The following is a 24,069-nucleotide window of genomic DNA, read 5'->3' as shown; positions in this document are numbered from 1 at the left end:
TCATTTACTCCTCCACATACCTGTCCCACATCATTTACACCTCCACATACCTGTCCCACATCATTTACACCTCCACATACATGTCCACCATCATTTACACCTCCACATACCTGTTCCACATCATTTACACCTCCACATAAATGTCCCACATCATTTACACCTCCACATACATGTCCCACATCATTTACACCTCCACATATCTGTCTCACATTATTTACACCTCCACATACCTGTCCCACATAATTTACACCTCCACATACCTGTCCCTCATCATTTACACCTCCACATTCCTGTCCCACATCATTTACACCTCCACATACCTGTCCCTCATCATTTACACCTCCACATATCTGTCCCTCATCATTATGACATTTCTTCGATTTTCCCCACCTTTTCCCCTGTAATCGCAGGCAATGTCAGACATGGGACAGAGAATGGGTCACGAGGCATCTATCTATGTGTGTGTGTGTGTATATATATATATATATATATATATATATATGTCATTATTATTTATACTCTGCATGAAAGTGATCAGAACAGAACAGAATATTAATATTTAATGCATTTCCCCCTGCAAGGCTCCTGTGCGGATGAACGTCTCACAGAAGACTAGAACGAGCAAACCCAGTTGGTAGCAGATTAGTGGTGGAGCCTCGGTGTGCACTATACAATACTCAGGTATCCAGTGTCTGTCCTGTGCAAGGGGCAGGAGTGGAAGCCTTTTATTCATTCTAAATAACTGCCAAATACAGGAGCTACCTGATTAACACTAAGGGTGCTTGTTGAGGTATACTATTCCTAAACACCTGCACAGCTGAGGACACAGGGATATACAGCACGTTGTGATAGGACGGACATGAAATAAAAGCTGTGTATGTACAGCGTGCCCTGTGCAGCTGCCCGTGCCCCAGGCAAGGGAACACCATTCAATGACTTCCTTTGTCTACGGCTGTTTTAAAATTAGGTGTGGGCACTCTGCCAGGGCAGGAGAAACGTTTAAGCAATCACAGGAACCTGAAGACATGCTTAATAAAAGGTCACGGGATGCCAGGTACCAGCCCTACTAAAACCTCTTGTTCGGTTCAGAGCCAAGTTAACAAGTCTCGACTAACTCTCCTAAAAGAAAATGAGCGTCCTATTCACCAATTTCCCTTAAGAAGGAACAGAGAGGTGGAATCACAGTAAATCATCACAAGACTGAAAGAAAACAAGGAAACCAAAAAAAAAAAAGAAAAAACAACAATTCCACAACAATCAGACACATTGCTATGCAAAGAACGCTAATGAAGTACCAACAACAGACGTAGGGGTCTAGTTACTAAGCAGTGTTAGGAGACAGAGTGAAAAGTGTTAAGTCTGTGATGTGCCAGCCAATCAGCTCCCAACTGTCATCTCACAGGCTGTGTTTGAAAAATGACAGTTGGGAGCTGATTGGCTGGTACCTTATCACAGACTTATCACTTTTCACTCTGTCTCCTAACACTGCTTAGTAAATAGACCCCATACACTTAACGCAACACTTCAGCGGTAGCTTGTGAGCGAATGGAAGAATGAACCTTTTGTCAACAATTATCAGTCATCTTTAAAGCACACAGGGCCCGAATTTATCACAGTCAGCATCTTTAACACTTATGTGGTCAATCATTTTACGCCTAAATAAATTTGCACCGTTATTGTCGACATTTTGTATCACACCCGTGAAGCAAAGGGTATAAAGCATACTCGCCTACTCTAACGGGACTGCCGGAAGCCTCCTGAAAATCGGGTGCCGCTCCCATCACCCCGCAAGAAAGTAGGCAAGTCCCCCAAAATGGCTATCGATCCCCCCCCCCGCACGTGAAAGTGGGCGGTTTGGGGGGACGTTGATACCATTCGCGCTGAATGTCATTATCATAGCCCCGCCTCCAGCTTTAAAATGCTGGTAATATCGGCATTATAAAACGGGGCGGGGCCGTGATGATGCGATTACACCGACACGCCCCAGCTCCGCCTACTTAAGCCGCCCCCACCCTCCTTGCTGCACTGACCTTTGTTGTCTTTTCCCCGGGAGTTGGGAGATGCCCGGGGAGGAGAGGCAGGTGGGTTGCGATGGAGGGGTGGGGCCTGACGGGTCGCGTCATTAAGCCCCGACCCTTCACGGTAAATTACCGCGATTGGGCATGGCTAAATGATGCAATTCATTGGGAAATCGCCAACTCTAAGTGCCGACTCTACCAGGGGCGTTGGGGTTACCCCAAAAATCGGGAGCCTCCCACAAATTCCAGGAGGGTAAGCATGTATGTCCTAGAGAACCCAGGATAGATCGACTTCAGAAAAGTGCTTGATAAAGCACAACAATTGCACAATTGGCGCTCACACTACTAGTCAGTACTATCAGCAGTAATAGTGCGATCCTCATGCAACTCACAATTGCACTTATCTCTCCAAAGTACCATCAGCAATTCCACAACCACTTGTGAGTACACGTTCTTCATCATCCATAGGGGGGAATTCAATTAGGCTCGATAATATGGTCATTTTTAGGGCGCAAAGTTTTCGCACTATGGGCCTGATTCACAAAGGATCGCAGATGCGACTGCGTACACTGTCGACCAATTAGTGATCGAAGAAACGCGGGTGTTCCAGTGTGTCTGAACGCTGTTACAGGAGCGTGCATAATGAGGCCTCGCTCTAGATGCCGACAGGAAGTTTAGCAGTTTGTGAGTGACGTCAGCTCAACCACAACTGTGCGTATTGGTCCTATGTTACCGATGTTGTCGCAGACTTGCAAAGGTATTGTGGATGTAGGTAATGGGGAGTGGGCACCTTTATACAGTGGTGGTCGTCTTGGTATAGTGCTGCGATCGCATTCATTTGCGTCCGGGTGCATGCGAGTGCTATCTTGCGATCCATGTTGAATCAGGCCCTATAAGCGGAATTCGCACGTGATGTGCGAATTCCGCCTACTGGGTCTATGTGCGCACCCATTTTTCACGCAATTCAATTCCAAAAGTCGCAAAGCAGCATTCGCGTGAAAATGCTTCCTGGTGTTACCTGCGATAAGTATAGGTGGCAATGGGGAAATCTGCCTGTACCCCCAAAAAAAGGCAGTGATATAGGATAACAGTATAGAAGTGTCCTTAATAAAAGTATTTGGGGTTCTTAAATTGTGACAAATGGATGTTATATGCATATTTCTAACACAGCCAAATAATGATAGAAAGCAAGTTTTTTTTTTGCAAAATAAATGTTCTTTTTAAATTAGGGGAGGATAAAAATGCCTATAAGTATATATTTGTGTAATTTAAAGACACTCTTAAAAAAAACCTTCAAAATACGCCTCTAACACTCCCCTGCGATCTTAAAAATACCTGTGCCACATCATATAGCACCGCCATATACCTGTCCCACTCATATAGCACTCCCATATACCTGTCCCACTCATACAGCACTCCCATATACCTGTCCCACTCATACAGCACCCCCATATACCTGTCCCACTCATATAGCACTCCCATATACCTGTCCCACTCATATAGCACCCCCATATACCTGTCCCACTCATATAGCACCCCCATATACCTGTCCCACTCATATAGCACCCCCATATACCTGTCCCACTCATATAGCACTCCCATATACCTGTCCCACTCATACAGCACTCCCATATACCTGTCCCACTCATACAGCACCCCATATACCTGTCCCACTCATATAGCACCCCCCATATACCTGTCCCATTCATACAGCACTCCCATATACCTGTCCCACTCATACAGCACTCCCATATACCTGTCCCACTCATACAGCACTCCCATATACCTGTCCCACATCATATAGCACCCCCAAAGTCTAAAATTAAAATCATTCATCGTCAATCACTAGAGAGAGAATTACGGTACAATTCGGTGGTAAATATTAATATTATATATAGAATATAGGTATCCTGTAGAAAGGAAAAAGCTGCACTCCACAAACTTTTAAAATAGTTCAAATCTGTTTAAAATAGTTACCGATATTTCAAGACCTCTATGAGTCTTTTCCTCAGGTAACATATTTATACTAATTTAAAAGTATGTGGAGTGATCCTTCTTTCTTTCTACAGGACACTGGGCCTGATTCAGAGCCGGACGCTCTGAACGAGCGCCAGCTCTGAATCAGGGCGTTTTTTTTCTTTTTTTGTAGCTATGCGACTTGGACGCTCGCATAGCTGTGGGTTACCACCCACAGCTTATGCGAGCGTCCATGATGCTGGTCGCGATGGTCAAGACCATCGCGGTAGGGTCTCGTCTGCCGCAAGCCCAGGAGTGCTTTTGGAGCCAAAAGCACTCCCACTGACATCACTAGTGATGTCAGTGGGGCCGGCCCCAGATGGTAGGCGTTTCCATGGGAACGTCTCCGTCTGGGCAGCAACGCCCCCGGCACGCCCACCAAAGGGGGCGTGCTGTCACTCAACATCGACAGCACGCCCCCTTTGGTGCGAGACCCATAACGATGGCTTGCCCGTCGTTATTCGGGTCTCGCGCATGCGCACGATGGAGCAGCCTCCGTCGTGCACATGCGCACTTGCCCAACATCGACCCGCTTGCGAGCGGGTCTGAATCAGGCCCACTGTACCTATTTGCTTCTACTAAAGTAGGAGTGCACCACAGCATACTGTTTCTTTTCCAGAGTGCCAAACTTCACGTGTAAAAAAAGTGACTTACCGATAACTTACATCTCCAACTCATTTAGCCAACTGAAGCCAAGTCACTTTTGTCGCATCATAGGCATTGTATAACACAACTCGGTTGTTGCGTGCTGAACAGCAATGCGTTCCACTCTCGGCACGCAAACCCCTGCGCATGTGACCAGTGTGTGTTAACCAATGGGCGCTTCAAAAGAGAGTTGCTATGCAACACGATAAATACACAATCTCGGTACAGAAGCAGGTATAAGCGCTCAAAAAACCTGTATAATCCAGGCAGATATCTCAGACTATTTCGTCCAGGGGGTAAAATAAAATAGGGATTGGCCATAGGGACACACAACCCCATCTCCAATTATTGTGTTAAAGTGCAAGCATAACACCTCTAACTATACCAGACATATTATATAGTGTGTGTGTGTGTGTGTGTGTGTGTGTGTGTGTGTGTGTGTGTGTGTGTGTGTGTGTGTGTGTGTGTGTGTGTGTGTGTGTGTGTGTGTGTGTGTGTGTATACACACACGCAAAGCTATAGGACCCAGTGCCTTTCATTAGTTACATTTTATGTAGTAAGAAAGAAAAAAAATGTCAATCCTGTCTTACTTTTTTCTTTTATGATGCTGTGACACAATGCCTCAGCCACAGCCGCCCTCAGCTTCACCGCGGCATGTTCCACCCTCTCTGTCTCCGGCATGTTCCACCCTCTCTGTCTCCATATGTGGCTGTGTGTGTGGCGTGCCCGGCGCCCGCCCCCTCCTTCAATGTCCTGTCTCACATAATACAGCACCGCCATATACCTGTCCCACTCATACAGCACCCCATATACCTGTCCCACTCATACAGCACCCCCATATACCTGTCTCACATAATACAGCACCGCCATATACCTGTCCCATTCATACAGCACCCCATATACCTGTCCCACTCATACAGCACCCCCATATACCTGTCTCACATAATACAGCACCGCCATATACCTGTCCCATTCATACAGCACCGCCATATACCTGTCCCACTCATACAGCACCCCCATATACCTGTCCCTCTCATACAGCATCCCCATATACCTTTCCCACATCATATAGCACCCCCATATACCTGTCCCACTCATATAGCACCCCCATAGACCTGTCCCACTCATATAGCACCCCCATAGACCTGTCCCACTCATATAGCACCCCATAGACCTGTCCCACTCATACAGCACCCCCATATACCTGTCACTCATACAGCACCCCCATATACCTAAATCACATCATATAGCATCCCCATATACCTGTCCCACTCATACAGCACACCCATATACCTGTCCCACATCATATAGCATCCCTATAGACCTGTCCCACTCATATAGCACCCCCATAGACCTGTCCCACTCATATAGCACCCCAATAGACCTGTCTTACTCATACAGCACCCCCATATACCTGTCACTCATACAGCACCCCTTTATACCTGTACCACATCATATAGCATCCCCATATACCTGTCCCACTCATACAGCATCCCCATATACCTGCCCCACTCATACAGCACCCCCATATACCTGTCCCACTCATACAGCATCCCCATATACTTGTCCCACAACATAAAGCACCACCATAGACCTGTCCTACTCATACAGCACCCCCATATACCTGTCCCACTCATACAGCACCCCCATATACCTGTCTTACATCATATAGCACGCCCATATACCTGTCCCACTCATACAGCACCCCCATATACCTGTCCCACTCATACAGCACCCCCATATACCTGTCTCACATCATATAGCACGCCCATATACCTCTCCCGCTCATACAGCACCCCCATATACCTGTCCCTCTCATACAGCACTCCCATATACCTGTCCCACTCATACAGCACCCCCATATACCTGTCCCACTCATACAGCACTCCCATATACCTGTCCCTCTCATACAGCACCCCCATATACCTGTCCCACTCATACAGCACCCCCATATACCTGTCCCTCTCATACAGCACCCCCATATACATGTCTCACATCATATAGCACCCCCATATACCTGTCCCACATGTATGAAACCATTTTCCTGCACTTTTTCACCCCAAAAATTTCATGTCATTATTGGCCAAATTAAGCTAATTAAAACTGGTTTTGCATAATTAGTCATTAAGAAGAGTGTCCCAGTGGTTCTGAACCAAGTCCCGACATTTTTAGCCAAAAAATAGGGGTTTTGCACAACTTTTCATCTACTCAGGAGATGGTGAAAGATTTTTACCCCTAATGGCATGGAGAACTCGCACACGTGAAAAGTCGCGTCTAATTAGATTGTGCAATCAGTACAAATTAGCTGCAAAACGGCTTATCGCGCCAAACTATTTAACTTTTTTTTTTTTTATTATTATTTATTGAAACACCATGAAAGCAAATCATACAGATTGTAGCTTATAATATATCAGCTGATCATTGAATGAAATAAACAGTTACATCAATTTTCACATTATGTCTGTGTAGAATTATACAATTGACCAATATAAACATATATACCCCACTATTACAGTGGAAATTAGTCTCTGCTAAATCCTGACTCATTAGAATACACTATTTAAATTTAAACACTTGAAAAATGGTCTTGTTTTATGTTCATGCCTATCAATATCAATGTTATCACCAGTACCCTAATAAATTGTGGTGGCTTGCAAAAATATTCTTGACCCATCATTTGCTGGATGACTAGGTAGGGTGGCTGTCGCTGCACGGTCCCCCCTCTATCCCCTGCTCGTGCCTGAAAGCAAAATTGTCCTGTCCTTTTGTCACAGCGGTGGTAGCCGTTTGGGCACTACGAAGAATGGAAGGATCAGGGGCGTCTTTAGAGGGGAGGGGGCCCGTGTGCATTGTCCATCCGGGGCCCCCTTCTCTCTTCCTGGCGGTTGGCAGCCGATTAACGCGGCTGGCCGGCCACCGAAGCCTTAGTAGACTCTGGGCACTAGAGTGTGCCCAGAGTCTACTGCACATGAGCAAAACGCAGCAGCAGCCATTTTACCGGATTTTTGTACAGCGCTGACACCTGGCGTGAGACCTCGGAGAGGTAAGTTTTAAATAATATGGGTGCCCTCCCCTGGACCTGGGGGTCCGTGTGCACCGCACACCATGCACCCATTACAGATAAGCCCCTGGGATGGATTGAGTTTCCAAAGTTAAGTTTCCAATACAAATCTGTGTGCCAAGGAGCAAAGACTCCTCCGGGGAATCTGACACTGTATGTGCACAGTGGGCCTGATTGAGAGCGGGACGCTCTTTGAGAGCGCTCGCTCTGAATCAGGGCATCCCTGTTTTTTTTAAAGAGAGCCTCCTGGCTGCTCGCTAAGCTGTGGGTGACCACCCACAGCTTTAGCGAGCAGCCAGGTGATGGTCGCGACCATCGGGGCTTGCGACGAGACTCTTGTGGTAGGGTCTCGTTCCCGCAAGCCCCAGTGAGTTTTCGGCTCTAATAGAGCCGGAAGCTCACCTCTGACATAACTTGTGATGTCAGTGGGGCCGCCCCCAAATGGCAGGCGTTCCTTCGGGAACGCCTCAGTTTGACCAGCAACCCCCCCCTGCCCGCCTCCAAAACGGGGCAAGCTGTCAATCACAATCGACAGCTGCCCCGCTTTGGTGCGAAACCCGTAGCGCCCGTCGCTGGCCGGGTCTCGCGCATGCGCAGTCGGGGACCATCGACCCGCTTGCGAGCGGGTCTGAATCAGGCCCAGTCTACGTGTCCGGGGCTGAACGGAGGCTGTAGGGGAGGGATCATAAGATCCCTTTCCCTCTCTTTCCAATATGCCTCCATAGGCATAAACCGACAGGACCAAACTTTTCTGACTTTGGTACATAGGATTAGGCTATGATCCCCATTGATTATAACGGGAACTGCGGTCTGCAGCGGTAGTTAGCCTTTTGCAGTAGATTGACCTCCTGCGTTAGGCTGTTGTTACTGTACATAGCAGTAATACATACAATTATGCAGAAACTACGGATAAACTATTTCGTGTTTAGCAAAGAGAAAGAAAAACTATCATGCAATGCAAAGTCTAAAGCTGGATACAAAAGTGTCCAATGTCGGGAAGACCCGTCGGTCGGGTGTCGGATTTGCCGCTCATTGGACAAGTGTGCATTAGAAATATATACTCCTGTAATGCCACAAGGCGTAATAATGATAATGTACTAAAGCAAATAAATGTAAGGATATGAAACCTGCAAACCCAGTGACACCGTGTGTGCATGTGGTCTTGGAATGTAGCTAGGAAGTCTAGGGCGCAGAGGATAAAACAATAAAACATTTGTTTTTGTCTTGTTTTTTTTTTTTAAAGGAACCTGATTGCAGAGTAAGTGCAAATGAAAGGACATGAGGCCTTGATAATTGACCATACAAAATATTTTCTGTTGTGCAAATTGCTGTATAATTTCCATAGAACAAAAACTATCAGTTTACAACACAGTTAATGAGCTCTCATAAATCCTTAGCTATCCCCGTGACTGCCTGCTATACTTACCAGCCTCAATGTACTGTATTGTGAAAGGATGAGAACAACCAGCAGATGGGACAAGTATCAAGGCCACACCACAGAAATCAGAGTAGACTGGTTCTGTCTTATATACATAACTGTGTCTGTAATATCGGTGTACGGAGGCATAGGCCAGCACAGCACCGAAGCACTGGAAAATAATTTAACCTAGGGCCTGATTCAGAGCCGGACGCTATTTGCGGTCGTTCGTTCATAAAAAAGGGGTGGCTATTCAAATGAACCGTTCGCTCTTTGCGGTCTTTTCACGCCTCTAGGTCTGAACGAGCGAACAAAACTTGCTGTCTTTTTTTTGGAAACTACACCCCCTGGCCGCTCGCATCCTACGTCATGTCCGCTATTTATTAGATTAATCGAGTACATCGACCAGTATATGAACTGCTCGCTATTCTTGTGGTTGGTTTTTCCTACCGCTATCTTGCGAGCAGTTCTGACTATAAAATAACCCATGGACGTGGTCAATGACACTGCTGTATTAATTATGCACACCCATAAAACGCCCGTTTTGACCTTTAAGCACGCCTGCGTTCGGATCTCCACTCCCCGTTTTTAAGCACCTTCCCCTGTTACCACCCACATAAGCCTCCTCCTGTCACTCAAAATAGCAGGCATTCGCTATTTAGCGAACAAACGATTTTCGGCCGCACTAACTGGTTTGCGCATGCGTATTACGATCCGTACGCATGCGCAGTTGGGCAAACATCGCTCGGAACGAACGAGCGGCCGCTTACGAGCGGCTCTGAATCAGGCCCCTAGTCTTGATTAGTAATGTTCATTCTCTGTATGTTTTCCTTTCAGGCAAAACTACAGAACAGAATATATCATGATCACACACACACACACAACTATCCTGGGACATATGTATTCCCAGCAGACTAAGGGGCATATGTATCAAAGCTTGATGTGAGATATACATCACCAACCAATCAGCTTCTAACTTTCATTTGGCAGGCTGTGTTTAAGAAATGATAGTTAGGAGCTGACTGGTTGGTGATATATATCTCACAATTTTATCTCACATCAAGCTTTGATACATATGCCCCTAAAGCCACATAAAATGCACACACATCCCTGTTTATAGACACAGCACTTTGATAATGGCTACTAACTGTTCCCGTTTCAGGGCCTTATTTACGAAGTGGCAGCTTTTGTAAGCTGCGGCTTTCCCGCCAGGTTGGAGGTGAAAATTTAAATTAACGCTAACAGTCAGTGTCAAGCTGGGCGTGCGTTACACTGACTTCTGGTGCGGTTTTACATTTTCACCTCCGACCCGGCGGGTACAGGTGGCTTTCTTTGTAAACAAAGCCTTTAGGCCAGGGGTGGGTAACCTTTAATTCCGCCGAGGGCCATTTTGAAATATATATTATTATTCGCGGGCCGGGTACAGGCCGCATCCCCTCCGTGTGATGTCACACGGGGACGGGGCCACAATCGCCGGTGATTATAGCAATGCCCAAGGCATACTGAGGATGCTCCGGGGAGCTGTAAGGGCAGCGGTGTGACCGTCTGAAGTGTCCTAAGGATGCTCCAGGCGGCACTGCTGCATAGATTCTGGCTGCAGGGTGCCATTCTAGCCAGATGAGGCTAGTAGAAAAAAGCTCAGAGTGCCAGACCAAATGATTCCGGTGGCCTTATATGGCCCCCAGGCCTGAGGTTCCCCATCCCTGCTTTAGGCTAATAAGTCTAATACTAATTTTTAGTTCACCTTTAAGCATATCATAATGTACAACCACTCTAACACACAATCAGAACCTCACGGTCAGGGCGTGTAGCATGTGCTACTGCACATACAAGTGCACGGGACAAGACAATGGACTGGAAATGCTTTTGTGTCAGGAAGAGTCTACAATGTACTATGCTGCCATACTGTGGAGACCCTTTTGGCCACAGTGAGGCTACTTAAAGCTCTTGATTCCTCCCCTTCTCTTGTGTTTTTGCTAGAAGAGGTCAGTAAGTTAAAACTGACTTTTTCTCATTTGCCTACAGGGTCTGATGTCAAATAGCTGAGCAGAGTTATAACAAAGAGGAGAGCTTGGAAACAAGAGAACGTCCCTTTGATCAATGCGGCACAGTGGGGTGTGCAGTAACTCAACCACCTATTGTTGTGTGCAAGGCACTAGGCACTCCCCCCACCTCCAGGTCACACTCTATAATGAAACAAGAGCTTCTTAAATGTAGGAAGGAAACCGACAGGGACAGGAACAGAATAGATGGGGGGGTTGCATACAGCCTGGGATCCTTTGAGTTACTTAGCACTGGTTTGGCAGGCACAGCCTGTCCTGCAACTTCTATGCTGTCCTCAGCAGGCCCAGCTGAAGATAGTCAACGTGTAGGATGACAGTCCTGACAGCTGCTAGATAAGACCCAGCAGAGGAAGAACTTTTAGGCTGAACAAACATAACCTATAGAACTGTAAGTTGGTAATAAGGCCCTAACCTGGCATTGAACCGTAATACTGTGTGCATCTCACCTGTTACTCATCATAAGCAAACCTGTACAGAAAAGTACACCCTGCATTCATAAGTATTTGTACTTCTCTGTCCATAGTAACACATTGCTTTGCCTGCACTCGGCACACATCTCTTGTCAATGACTGCACATTATGCTGAATGCCACTCTGCTGTGCTGTACACTGCTTGCTTCTTGCTCTGTCTCCCACAGCTCTGCATTTTCCCAGCCACAGCCGATCCCGTCTGCCACCGGTCACATGCATTACCGTCTGCCACCGATCACACACAGCTTCCTGTACCTCTCTAATGTTTTTGATACAGTTGAACACTCTTTTCTCCTCAACACACTTCATACCCTTGGCCTTTGTAAAACGACCTTTCTGAAAGCCCCTTCAGTATCTCGAACACAAACTCCCCTCCACTCCCTCTATCCCTCTGTGTGTGGAGGTCCTCAAGAGTATGTACTTGGCCCTCAAGCTTCTTTGGCCTCCACTACCACTTTGATGTAGACAACATACTTATTTTTCTCTTTTAGACCAGTCTCTAACTACCAATTTGCTATCTCCACCTGTGGTCCAACCCTACCTAAAGCTCAACATGTTGAAAACAAAGTATAACTGATCTTTTCACCTACTAGTATCACTACCTACCCATTATTTAGTGTCCCTCACGGTTGACATTGCACTCCTTCAGTTTCTCAAGCCCCCGGCCTTGGTTTCAACCATGGACCTGCCCTCAGATTAACTCTATTAATATAATCCCTAGTTTTATCTCCTCCTTCAAAATATGGCCAGAATACTCAGTTTCTCTCTAATTACTAATATCATATTCCACTTGCTTTGACAACTGTAACTTCCTTCCATCTAGCTTTCCCTCAAACATCTTTCTCCTCTACAATCTGTTCTGATAGCCATGACGAGACTGATCTTCCTCTCTTGCCACTCCACATCCACTGCACTACTCTCAAAATCCCTTAACTGGTTCCTTATTTCCTCCAGAATTAAATGATCTCTAACCCTAACTTGGAAAGCCCTTACCAACACCTCACACCTTCATACGTCTCTGACCTAGTCATGAGATACACTCTCTCTCATCCCCTTTAGATTGCCTTTGACCTACACTTCTCCTCTCCCAGTTATGGAACTTCCTACTGTTCCTGAGCAGACTCTTTCCAACCTGCAGTCTTCAATTGCTCTCTCCACCTTTTAATTAATAAATAATAATAAAAAAAAAACAGTGGAAAAATGACTCAGATTCATGTTACAAAGACAAAACATGTTGCATATATTGTTGCTTTAAAAAGTCACCAAATTAATTAATTATTTATTACCATTTATTTATATAGCGCACACATATTCCGCAGCGCTTTCGAACGCATGACCTCAGTGCTGTGAGGCAGTAATGCTAACCATTACACCTTCTATGCTGCTCAAATGGTGGGCAGGGACCTACAGGGGTAGATCAGGGGCTTTAACATGCAAGCGCAGTACAGTGAGGGTCCATAGACTTAAGTTACACAGTTATTATAATTAGCTAATAGACGAACATTTTTCCCCTAAATAAGCTTGGTGCAGGGATTTGAAGTTGATTATGATGCTAAACCCACCTTTGCTCCACAAGCCTTCCATACACTAGTCTTAAGCGGCCCATCCACTTGCCGATTACACTGTACGATTGCACGATTACGACATCATAATTGTGCAATCGCTCAGTAAATCGGCTGCAAAACATGCACAAATCGTCCATCCAAATGTTGGAAATGTCCAGCGATGTGCCCTCCCGCTGGTCGTTTCCGACATCAATCATCGGCCGAACATGCAGGCCAATCTGCCGATAACGAGCGATTGGCCACGTTCGGGGATGATTGATGTGGCTACACTGTACTATCAATCGATGTCGTAATCGTACAGTCTTTCCTTAATCTACTAGTGGATGGGCACCTTTTACAGTTGCACATATTCTAAGATACGTATACAGATATGGAAACACAAGTGTACAGTTACAGCCTTGCTCGCAGGCAAATGGGGCGTATTTACAGTGACCCTATTTTAGGTAACAAGATATGAGAACCTTAGCTTTAAATGTGATGTAATAAAGAGAAATGCTATAACTATTGGAAATGACATAGGATCTTTCTTTTCAATGATTTCCACATCACCAGTGAATTGCGGGGTCCTGTGATTGATGTGGTCATGCACGGCTGTAGCTGAACAGACGTATTAATACCCTGAGCTGCTACACCACTTGTGAGAGATCCATGTTACTCAGGAATGCAGCGGCAAAGTTAAAACAAAACAGTGTAATTATTTTATAGCCTCGGTTGTAACAAATACTGTTTAAATAGCCTTGGGGATTAAATTATACGTGCACTCTGATTTCTACTGAGGCACCTGCTGGAGCTGCCACCCTCCCCTGCAGTACCCTTTCTGATAAGCTTTCATGCTCTGTACACAAAGCCAAAAGGATGTGTTACTGCAGATAACTGCAGCTGGGAGAGAGGTTGCATGCAGGTCACAGGAGGGCAGGTGAATGGGGAAAAACACGGGTTCGTATTATCAAACAAAGGCAGCCCATTAGTGAGAGGCCGCGCACCTGCTGACAACTTTTACTTTATATTTATACAGTTTAAGGAGGAAATTCAATTGTTTCTATTGCGGCTGTAACTAACGTGAACAATTTAATTGTTGCCCCAATAGGGTGCTAGTGCCGTGGGCGGCCATTATTTCTGCTCGCACCCTCTTGAGGTTGCATGCAGAAATCGGAAAAAGGACGTCTTTTGGGGGCTCAAACTGCATTTTCCTTGTTGCACCAAGTACTTAGATGGGTTTAGCTGCTTTACGTGGCTATATCCAGTGCGGCAAGCGCAATAACTAATGGGCTCCCGTAGCAGTTGCGCCCATCGGCAAAACCATAGAATACCGTCTGACAGGCGCCAAAAGACAAATGCATCGGCCCCTAAAAGACCAAGAAACAAGGGGGAGAATTAAATTATTTTCGCCAGTGGCTCTGACTAATGGGCGCCTGATGGAACAATTCAACTGATGATCCGTTCAGGCGCGATCGCCGCCATTTCTGCTTTCAGCCTCCTGGCGAGCAGAAATGTACGATAAGTCCATGGTTTGGGCGCCTAACCTGCTGTTTGTGTGCCCTAACCAGGACTTTAGATGGGTATTACGCAGCTAAACCAGGTTTAATTGGGCACGACAAGCGTGATAATGAATAGGCTCCCAGAATTATTGAATTGCTACATTGGGCACCCATTAATTAGCGCAGCTAAAAACAAATAACTGAATCGCCCCCGAGAAGTTCTAGCCCATTCATGACTTCGGATACACAAATCTCATTGTTAATAATGAGAAGATAGAGAGCAGCTGGTACACATTCCAACGGAACCAAATGCTGCTGTCAGCAAGATGTTAACCAGTCAATGGTAGAGTTTGCAATGATAGTTAGCATTGATTGATATGAAGATAGTGAGGATTGCTAACCAACCATTCATTGCTGCCACAACCCAGGATTCTACTACATGACATAGAAATGGTTAGCATAACCGTCTCGCAGCATGGAGTTTGTATGCTCTCTCCATGACTGCGTGCGTTTCCTCAGGGTTCTCCAGTTTCCTCCAAAAACATAATGGTAGGTTAACTGGCTCCCGACAAAAAGAAAAACCCTATAGTGAGTATGTAAGTGTGTGCGTTCATATGTTGTAGTGACTATAGACTGTAAACTCCACTGGGGCAGGGACTATGTGAATGGGCATATAATCTCTGTACAGCGCTGCGGAATGTGTGCGCGCTTGTCATTACTGAGACATGGAGAACAACATGAACTGTATTCACAGGAACACTGTAAAAGGAGACTATTATGTTATTATAATACATATCCTATAGAATTCCTCCCAACCGTCTGGCTTTCTTTCACAATAAATATTATAACCGCAAATATAAAATGGCAAAAGACACAATATCACAGACTAGACAAATATAAGTAGACAGACGTGATTCCAAATACAGTATGAAATCCCAGCTGTCGTGTCAGCCCTCTGGCCATTGACCATACACACAGACGGCTTCAGCCATTACTGAGAGAGCGAGATATTTCCTAGGCTTCTGCTCTGTTGAGTAAATCAACAGATTTTTACTAAATAAAATGAGTCCTCTTGGCGAAATTCTTGTTACATTCCATCCCTCCTCATTCATTCAGGGTGATGGGAGATGGGTAGAATTAGGAATGGATAAAGTGATGGTCAGGAAAGTAATAGATATTTCTATCATTTCTAATTCTACTTATACAGTCAGTCAACGTTTTAGAAATCTCCCATTTTTCCATTTGTTATGGAAATCTACACGGTGTAATGGCTCAATGCATTCTGAAATGAAATTAATCAAAATCTGCGACTCATCAAAGTAGCCACTTTTTGCCGATATAATCACCAACCACACTTGTATCATTCTTTCTATAATGGAAATCACGGATCAAATGTAATAGGATGAGCGTTTAGAAAACTTTTAGCAGTAAGCTCTCACACTTTTTCAACTCAGCCAATGTAATAGAGTCCGAGAACATGCAACTCGCATGTCTTTAGACCAAGAAAACTCTCACGATTTAAACTCTCATCCAGATGTTTTCCCATTCTGAAGATAAAACTCGACCAATGTGAGAGCTTACTGTTAAACTCTGACATTTTCTAAACTCTCACCCTATTACATTTGGCCCCACATATTGTTCGGGAAGTTCTTCCCAACACGGTTACAAAAGCCCCCACAATTGTGTGGCAGTGGTTGGTTGCTTTGCTTTCACCCTTCTACCTAGTTCATCCCAAACCAGGGGTGTATGTCTGGAGACTGTGCTGGCCATTCCGTGAATTGAAGCCTACTGTCTTGGCCGCTTCCTTGAAGGTAGTTCTGACAGGTATGTTTTGGGTCATTACCTTGTTGTAGGATGAACCCTTGACCAACTAGATGTAGGCCAGAGGGCATTGCATGACGCTGCAAAATGCTATGGTAGCCCTTTAGGTTCAGGTGCCAGTCACTGTACAACCCGCCGACTTGGGATCCAGAAAAAGTCCCAGATCATCACACTTCCTCCTCCATGTTTGATAGTTGGTGTTACAGGGGTCTATTTACAAGCTGCAGCTTCCCATTGTGTTTAAGCAAGATATTAAAAAGTGCAGTGCTTGTAATAGCAAAACATGTGGTGTTTTGCTACTAATAGTAATGCCATTAATTTTGAGATCAAAGCTGGGTACAAACTAGACAATGGGCAAACTGCACAATGATCAACCCGATTTCCCTTAAAGCCCAGAACAAACAATATAGTGCATACACTAGTAATCTTGCAAACAATCGAAAGATATATCTTGCATCATTTGGTCATTTCATTGTTAACTATATAATGTTAACATATCGCCTGGTCGTCCGGTAGGGTGTACACACTAGACGACTTGAACAAAATCGTTAAAGAGATCTTCAGATCTGCCTGCAGTGCGACGCACAAGAGCACGCGATAGTGCATACACATCGGACAATGTGGATTTGTCATTCCGATGCGCCTCAAAATAGCAAATCGTCCAATTTATCGTCTAGTATGTACCCATCTTAAGCGAGCCAGGAACCAGCAGTATTTACAATTGTACATATTCCAAAATCTTGACTATCATCTTTCTACTATCCTCTCTGGTCTGACAATGTCATACGCCTATCATGCCCCCTTATGACCAACTCCCACTTCCATCTCCAAGACTACAGTATGGCTGTATACACTTCCCTAGCCAACCAGACTAACACCAAAGTTTTCAGTGTCACTTATCAAATTTCCTAACTAATTGGTATTGTATTCTTGCAGTGACAGCTGAGCGACACTGGCCCGGTTTAATAAGGGTTAACTTACTTTTCCGTTGGGCCTGTCTGCCAATATGTGTGTGTGAAACGTCTAGCCGAGTCGCACATGCCCGCAGGAACTGAAAGCCCCCAATTTTTTTTTTTTTTTTTTTTTAATGGTCAAAAATAAATAAAATAAATAAATTAAAATAATAAAACAATTTTTTCTCTGATTTTATTTTAGAAGTGTTTTCTTTATATTGATAAATATACCTCTTAGCGCCTAGGTGCCACTTTACCTCTAACAATCTGTAGCAGTTAGATGGGATGTGGGGTTTTCTAAGGAGAATGTATAACAAAGCCATATGGGTCATTCAGGGATCAAGGCTTCATTAAGTCTAATGTGCTCCGGAAATAAACTTTACCTTCCCTAGAGTCAAGGAAACCTGATAGTGCTGTGATGCAGCAGAACAGCTCGTTTAAAGTGTTGCTGCATTTTTGCACCTGTAACGAAAAAATGTAAAATGAAGCTGTCACCTGAACACTGTGGAGGAAGCCATTCTGTAGGCTAATCTTACACATTAATTCAGCTTCAGTGAAAGGGAGGGACGGAGAGAGAGAGAGAGAGAGAGAGAGAGAGAGAGGGGGAGACTGGTTCCGAGTTGGGAGCAAAGCTAAATAAGCAACTAAGCAAGTACAGAAGTGTCCTCGACACTATTGCTGTAGTCGTGCCAAACAGTCCCTTTTGGCGCTCCAGTTCCCGTGCGACTCTGTCTCTCGTATTTCTCGCCCGAAAATGCGTCTTGATCGCAATGTGATTGCACTGATTAGTTTGATATGTGATACTTTTATATCTGTGCGCAACTGAGTCTGTCTACGAAGCACAATGGAAGTTGGCATGGAAAAAAAGGGGATGTAGTCGGCATCCCGGCGTGCGGGATGCCGAAGGTCGGGATCCCGGCACCAGTATCCCGACCATCGGCATCCCAAAGGTCAGTATCGGGGTGTTAGGGGGAGGTTAGGGTGCGGGGTTAGGCACTAGGGGGAGGTTTAGACTCTGGGGGAGGGAGTGTTATGATTAGGGTGCGGGTAGGTTAGGTTTAGGCACTAGGGGGGAGGATTAGGAAAATACTTACCTATGGGTGTTGGGATTCTGGCTGTCGGGATGACGCTGTCGGTAGTCTGACCAGAGGCATCCCGACAGCCGGGATATCATACCCAAACATAAAAAAGCTGCGGCCGCTGCATTGTAGCAATTTATCTACAGATTCAGACTCGTCGCACATAGATATATAGTTGTCACATATCAAATTAATCAGTGCAGTCTCTAGGGGCGTATTAGTTGCATTGTTTTGTGATTAAGACGTATTTCTGGACGAAAAAGACGCTTGATGCTACCAGAGTGGTACTGGTCCTGGCGGCTGACTCACGCCGCATTACATATTGAGGCTAGGTGCATGAGGACACATCTGTGACCTTGCACCTAGACATGTTGCAATACAAAGGGGTGCCAAAATATTATTTTTATATGAAGGGTAAATGGGTTCCATACAAATATACAATATTTTTTAGGGTTTTATTTAGACACTTACCGGAGGGTTAGGGTTAGGCTGCGGGAGGGACGGTTAGGTTTAGGCACTTTCTGGACGGTTAGGTTTAGGCACCAAGGAGAGGGTTAGGTTTAGGGTGAAGAAAAAAACAACAACATGTGTTGACCATTTCCATTCCAACCTTTTGAACCTGTCGACCTTTTGTCATGTCGACAGGTTGGTGTCGACCGAATGACTATCAACCTTTTTTATGGTTGACTCTTTGCATCACAATCGGGTAAATACTGGCTGCTTTTGCATGTAGCCCAGAGATACTGGACAACCTTTTTTCTTACACTGCAAATTAGATTTGAGCTAGGACACGCCCCTCCCAAATCTAAATCTCTCTGCACCTTTTACATCTGCCCCAGCCTACAGTGCAGCACGGTTTTGCCAAAGTGCAAAGTTACTCCTGTTTTATTGCTTTGCTCTCAACTAAGTTCTAGTTTAGTGGATAGATTATTTTTTAATTTACGCTGAATTCTAATGAATATTGCTTTAGTACAAAAAAAAAAAAAAAAAAGATGGCTCCCTGCATTTAGGTAACAGGTACGCTGTACGCCACACCTCAATACCTGCCCCTAGACTATAGGAGGGTGGACGGAGCCATTTGTCCACATGGGTATGGATAGTTACAGGAGGTGATTAGTACCATGCAATATGTAGTGTCAATCCCATTAACCTCGTAATTACTAAGTAGCCATTACCACAAACCAAGCGTGAACATATAAGACGTGGTCTGTCACCTTCATGATTGCTTCTGTCTCAGCACTGACAAGAATTAGATTGGAAAATAGATGGAAATGAAGAAAAACTTTTTAAAAAGAATACAACGTCCTATTTAAATAATCTTGCTACTACATTCTGCACACTTCACATATACTTTGTTGCTATTTTTGCAGTAGTTAGCAGTACTGTAATTAATGCTCCGTCATTTGCACACAGAGGCCAGCGAGAAAAAACACAGCAGTGAAACACTCCTGAAAGAAAACTTCCCCTGCTGTAGCTGTGTACAGGTGTCCTGATACATCTAGCCTCAATACGCCACGCAGCGCGACTTGCCTGGCGTGAGTGAGCCCAGGTCCCGTGCTACTCTGCTAGCGTCGGGCGCCATTTTTTTCACCGAAAATGGTCGACACAGAAGTCAGGGAAGATGAGACAAGCAAAACTTCAGGCCGGGTCCAGTGACATCAAAGGGCAAATTCATTTGTTTTTTTTTCACGCCTGATCTCCTGTCTAAAGTGACGGGAGTTTGAGGGAACTATGTTCAATTGTTTTGGGCGCCCAAAATGCACCAGGCTTGGCCGCGTAAAGCAGCTAAACCCGTCTAAGCTATTGGGTATGCTGTTGAAAATATAGTTTGGGCACCCAAAACGTTCAACTTTTTCGCCCATTTCTACTCGCCACCTAAGAAGGGTTCAAGCAGAAATCTGGGCACGCGCCCGATCGGAGCAACAATTGAATTGCTCCGTGGGGCGCCCATCACTGGCGGATGCGCAAAAAACGAATGCATCCCTCTGTAAAGTAGTAGGATTCCCTATGAAGAAACCAATCGAAAACCTTGTCCTCCAACACAAGCCATGGTTCAGTGGAGAAGTCTCTGGCAGTGCCTGCTCATTCTAAGCACATTACCACCAGCATTAATACAGGAGACCTGCCCAAACTTCTGAAGACAGCAGCTATTTCATTTCCTTCCCAAGTTCATGAGCATGATATAACAAAAGGCGCCTTTTTTTGGTGCAATGTATAAAACTACAGATCAGTGAATGTTTCCAATACCCCCAAGGTGAATGCACGTTAAGCGGGAACATCAAACAAGTGACCTGGAATCCTGCCGTCACAGAAATGGGCTCTGGAGAGTGGGAGGGTGGTGGGGGGCCAGGCCTCGGAGGGATAAGGAAGCTTGGCTAAGACACTGAGCACAGAGATGAGAGAAGGGATACAGAAGCCAAAGTTAGTCACCAAGCTGCCAAATTACGAAACAGAACATGAAGAACATATTACAGTAGGCAAGAGGTTCACACAAGAACAATTTAAAGAGACAAGGGCAAATACATTGATGTTTGAGATGGAACCATCAATGAGCAGGGTTTACCAGATATTAAATTATTATTATGCTAACTTGTAAATCAGGATATTGCGGACATTATCTAAGGCATTTTGACTAAAGTCTACTTGACTATATCGAAAGGGGGCATGGGCGCATTGGACTCATTTTTTTTAACCCTTTGAGTCAGGAAAGAGTTACGCCGCCGCAGCTACACAGGTCTGCATTCAATCACATTGATGGCAGAACGTTATGAGTAGAGATTGCGGTTTGGTTCTCCAGGAATCCGAATCCACCCGAACGTTGTGAATACGGACAGATCAGTGATTCTGATCTCCTGAGGAGAGACGGACAAATCCGATTCACAGGTCTGATCTTCAAGTGGTTCGGAATTTCGGATTTTAAATCCAGATTTCAGGTTTTGGACTGCAAAAATGACATGATTTTAGCTATTTTTAAAAACTTTTTATAAAAAAAAAAAAAAAAACCACTAAAATTAATCCAGATCCAAAACCAAAACATGGGGGTCATTTCAAGTTATGAGAAGCCCCGGCCCTTATCCAGTGCAGTCAGACTCCCATGGGACAAACGTAACCTTTGTGGATGACTGTTGCAACATCTTTCTCCACGGAACTCTGCTGACAACCAGACAGGTAGCGGCTAGCGTAGGACACTAGAGTAGTGGGCCGGTGTAAGGCAGAGATGAGAAGCTACGTCACTCTCCTGCAGCCGCAAGCTAATTATTGCAGGTCGCTAATGCTAGCGTACCATTGCCCTGTACATTTTACCTTCAAGATTCATACATTGTATATTTTAATTTAATTCTCCCACAAACAGTTAACTTTTTCGAAAATTCGGTCTATAACACTGCAATGCTGTTCACACACAGGTAATCATGATACGTAATTAAGAGTATTAGCTTAACACTGAATGATACAAGCGGAAATACTCACTACTCCGAGAAAAACTTGCCGGTGTTGCCTGGCTCCACCACATCTTTGTGCTCTAGAAGCTGAGCGAGAGCATCTTCCATATAAATCAGGACATGTCTCTGAGCTGTAGAACAGAAGAGATATCATTGTTAGACTAACTACGAGCTGGATGTATGACCATAGTCTCATATAGAGGCATATGCGGCCACGCCCCCAAGAGTAGGCACACATAAGTGGGTGTGGTTTTGTGGCACGAGGACACGCCCCTGCCAAGCGCGAGGATCCCTCTATGTCGCACCGGGTGTCACCAATCTTAGTGACACCACTGTGTTATGCCAACGTCGATATTGTGGGTGTCAACATGTTGACATTCTGAACATGTCTACATCATGGTTGCCGACATTCTGGCTGCCCCTTCCGGGAGGGAGCAGCCAGATCGGCATGGCAGGAGGGTGTCGCTGGTGCAAGGGGGTGGGGCTAGACAGCTTACTGTCATTTGTGGGTGGAGTAGGGGCGGGGCCATGCGATCACGTCATTTTGGCCCCGACCGCGCTACACAATGCCGATATTACAGACATTGCTGGACCTCCCCTGCTGCGGGGGTTTCTCGGGCTATTGCACGGGGGGGACTTTCTGGAGGTCGGGAGCGGCAACAGATTTTCGGGAGGCTCCCGGCCGAATCGGGAGGGTAGGCAAGTATGGCATTGTGGCGTCAACATTTTGATGTCGATATTCTAAATGTCAACATCCTGACTAGCCACTAAATACTGGAGTGTAATGCAAACAAAAATACCAAAACAGGCAATCCTGGGTTATAAATGGCGCACGCTGGAGTCTGAGTATCGGAGATTTGTTCCACTCACCAGACAGTGACAAGAGCAGAGATACTGAAACCTAAGTAACACAGACTCATCATATGTATAACTGTCAGTATAGATGGCATTAGTGATAATATGTAAGGCACCATGGGTGTTACGTGTGCTATATTTCTATGCTCATGTGGATTGTGTATTGTCCTAAATTTTTTATTTATGACTTACTTATCACTGGCAATAACTTATTAATAAATACTTTTCTCTAAATGTATTATATATACAAATGATGCATTTACAAAATTGCTGACAGCCCCTGAAAATTGCATATACATACATACTTATTACTGCCAATCATCTGATTAATTGTAAAGTAAATATTGTGTAAAGTAACTGAATCTGGTCCGAAATTGTTATTTTTTGTCATTCCACAAAATGTCTGTGTTTTTATATCAGAGGGTTCAGTTCCCCTCCTCCGCCTCCAGCCATTGCCCTTCTCTGCCTCCCAGCAATTCATGCCACCTGTACTGAAAGGCAATGCCAAGTATCAGTGGCTGATCTAAGTGACCTACATATTTTCTTGACCTCCATCCCCTTCCTTTTCTGTTATGAATTACAGAGGTGAGCCAATTCCCTTGCAGCCAACTGCGCTACTAAATCAAATCAAATCAAGTCGCTGAGGAAGAAAAAAAACTTTTTTTTTTTTTCTTTGTAAGCTTCGTGTTCTTTAGGGTATTAACCCAATAAATATCCATCAGTTATTAATTTGCCCATGCACAACCCCTCACCAGGAATATTTTTCCCCAGACGGTGTATATATATATATATATATATATATATATATATATATATATATATCCATCCCCTCTAATGACCGCTCACTTTCGGTACTATCTAAAACTTTCCCAACGTATGTTGATCTCAACATGTGCAGAATCTAACGGTGATTATCATCTTCCCGGTTCCTAGAGTCACCATCTGCCTTGTGGTGATATATAGTTCTTCTAACAAAGTTAATTTAGAGCTGAGTAGTACAGTATATCATGGGTAAACTGGAAATGGAGTTTGGGAGTTTAATGAATGAGAATAGTTTTTAGACGGTCATTAAAGCATTAGTCTTTATTACCACAACGGAGTGAATGCCTTAATGCCTAATGAACGGTCTGGCTGCATTATAATGAAAATGGCATACCTCCTAACTGTCCCAATTTTGGTGGAAAAGTC

The 24,069-nt window shown here is 44.9% G+C and overlaps 1 protein-coding gene across 1 annotated transcript in view; it reads right to left on the bottom strand.

Annotated features, from left to right (window-relative positions):
- The window catches only part of CSTPP1 (centriolar satellite-associated tubulin polyglutamylase complex regulator 1), a 236,756-nt gene that overhangs the window by 113,923 nt on the left and 98,764 nt on the right, over nt 1–24,069 (bottom strand). Inside the window, exon 2 of the mRNA XM_088459449.1 lies at nt 22,055–22,157. Coding sequence (XP_088315575.1) covers nt 22,055–22,157 — 103 coding nt within the window. The remainder of the gene's footprint in view (nt 1–22,054; nt 22,158–24,069) is intronic.

This window comes from Taudactylus pleione, unplaced genomic scaffold (assembly GCF_031769625.1).
Source record: "Taudactylus pleione unplaced genomic scaffold, aTauple2 ptg000911l, whole genome shotgun sequence".
Lineage (NCBI taxonomy): Eukaryota > Metazoa > Chordata > Amphibia > Anura > Myobatrachidae > Taudactylus > Taudactylus pleione.
The sequence above is the reverse complement of the archived record's forward strand: the minus strand, read 5'-3'. Positions and strand labels throughout refer to the sequence as shown.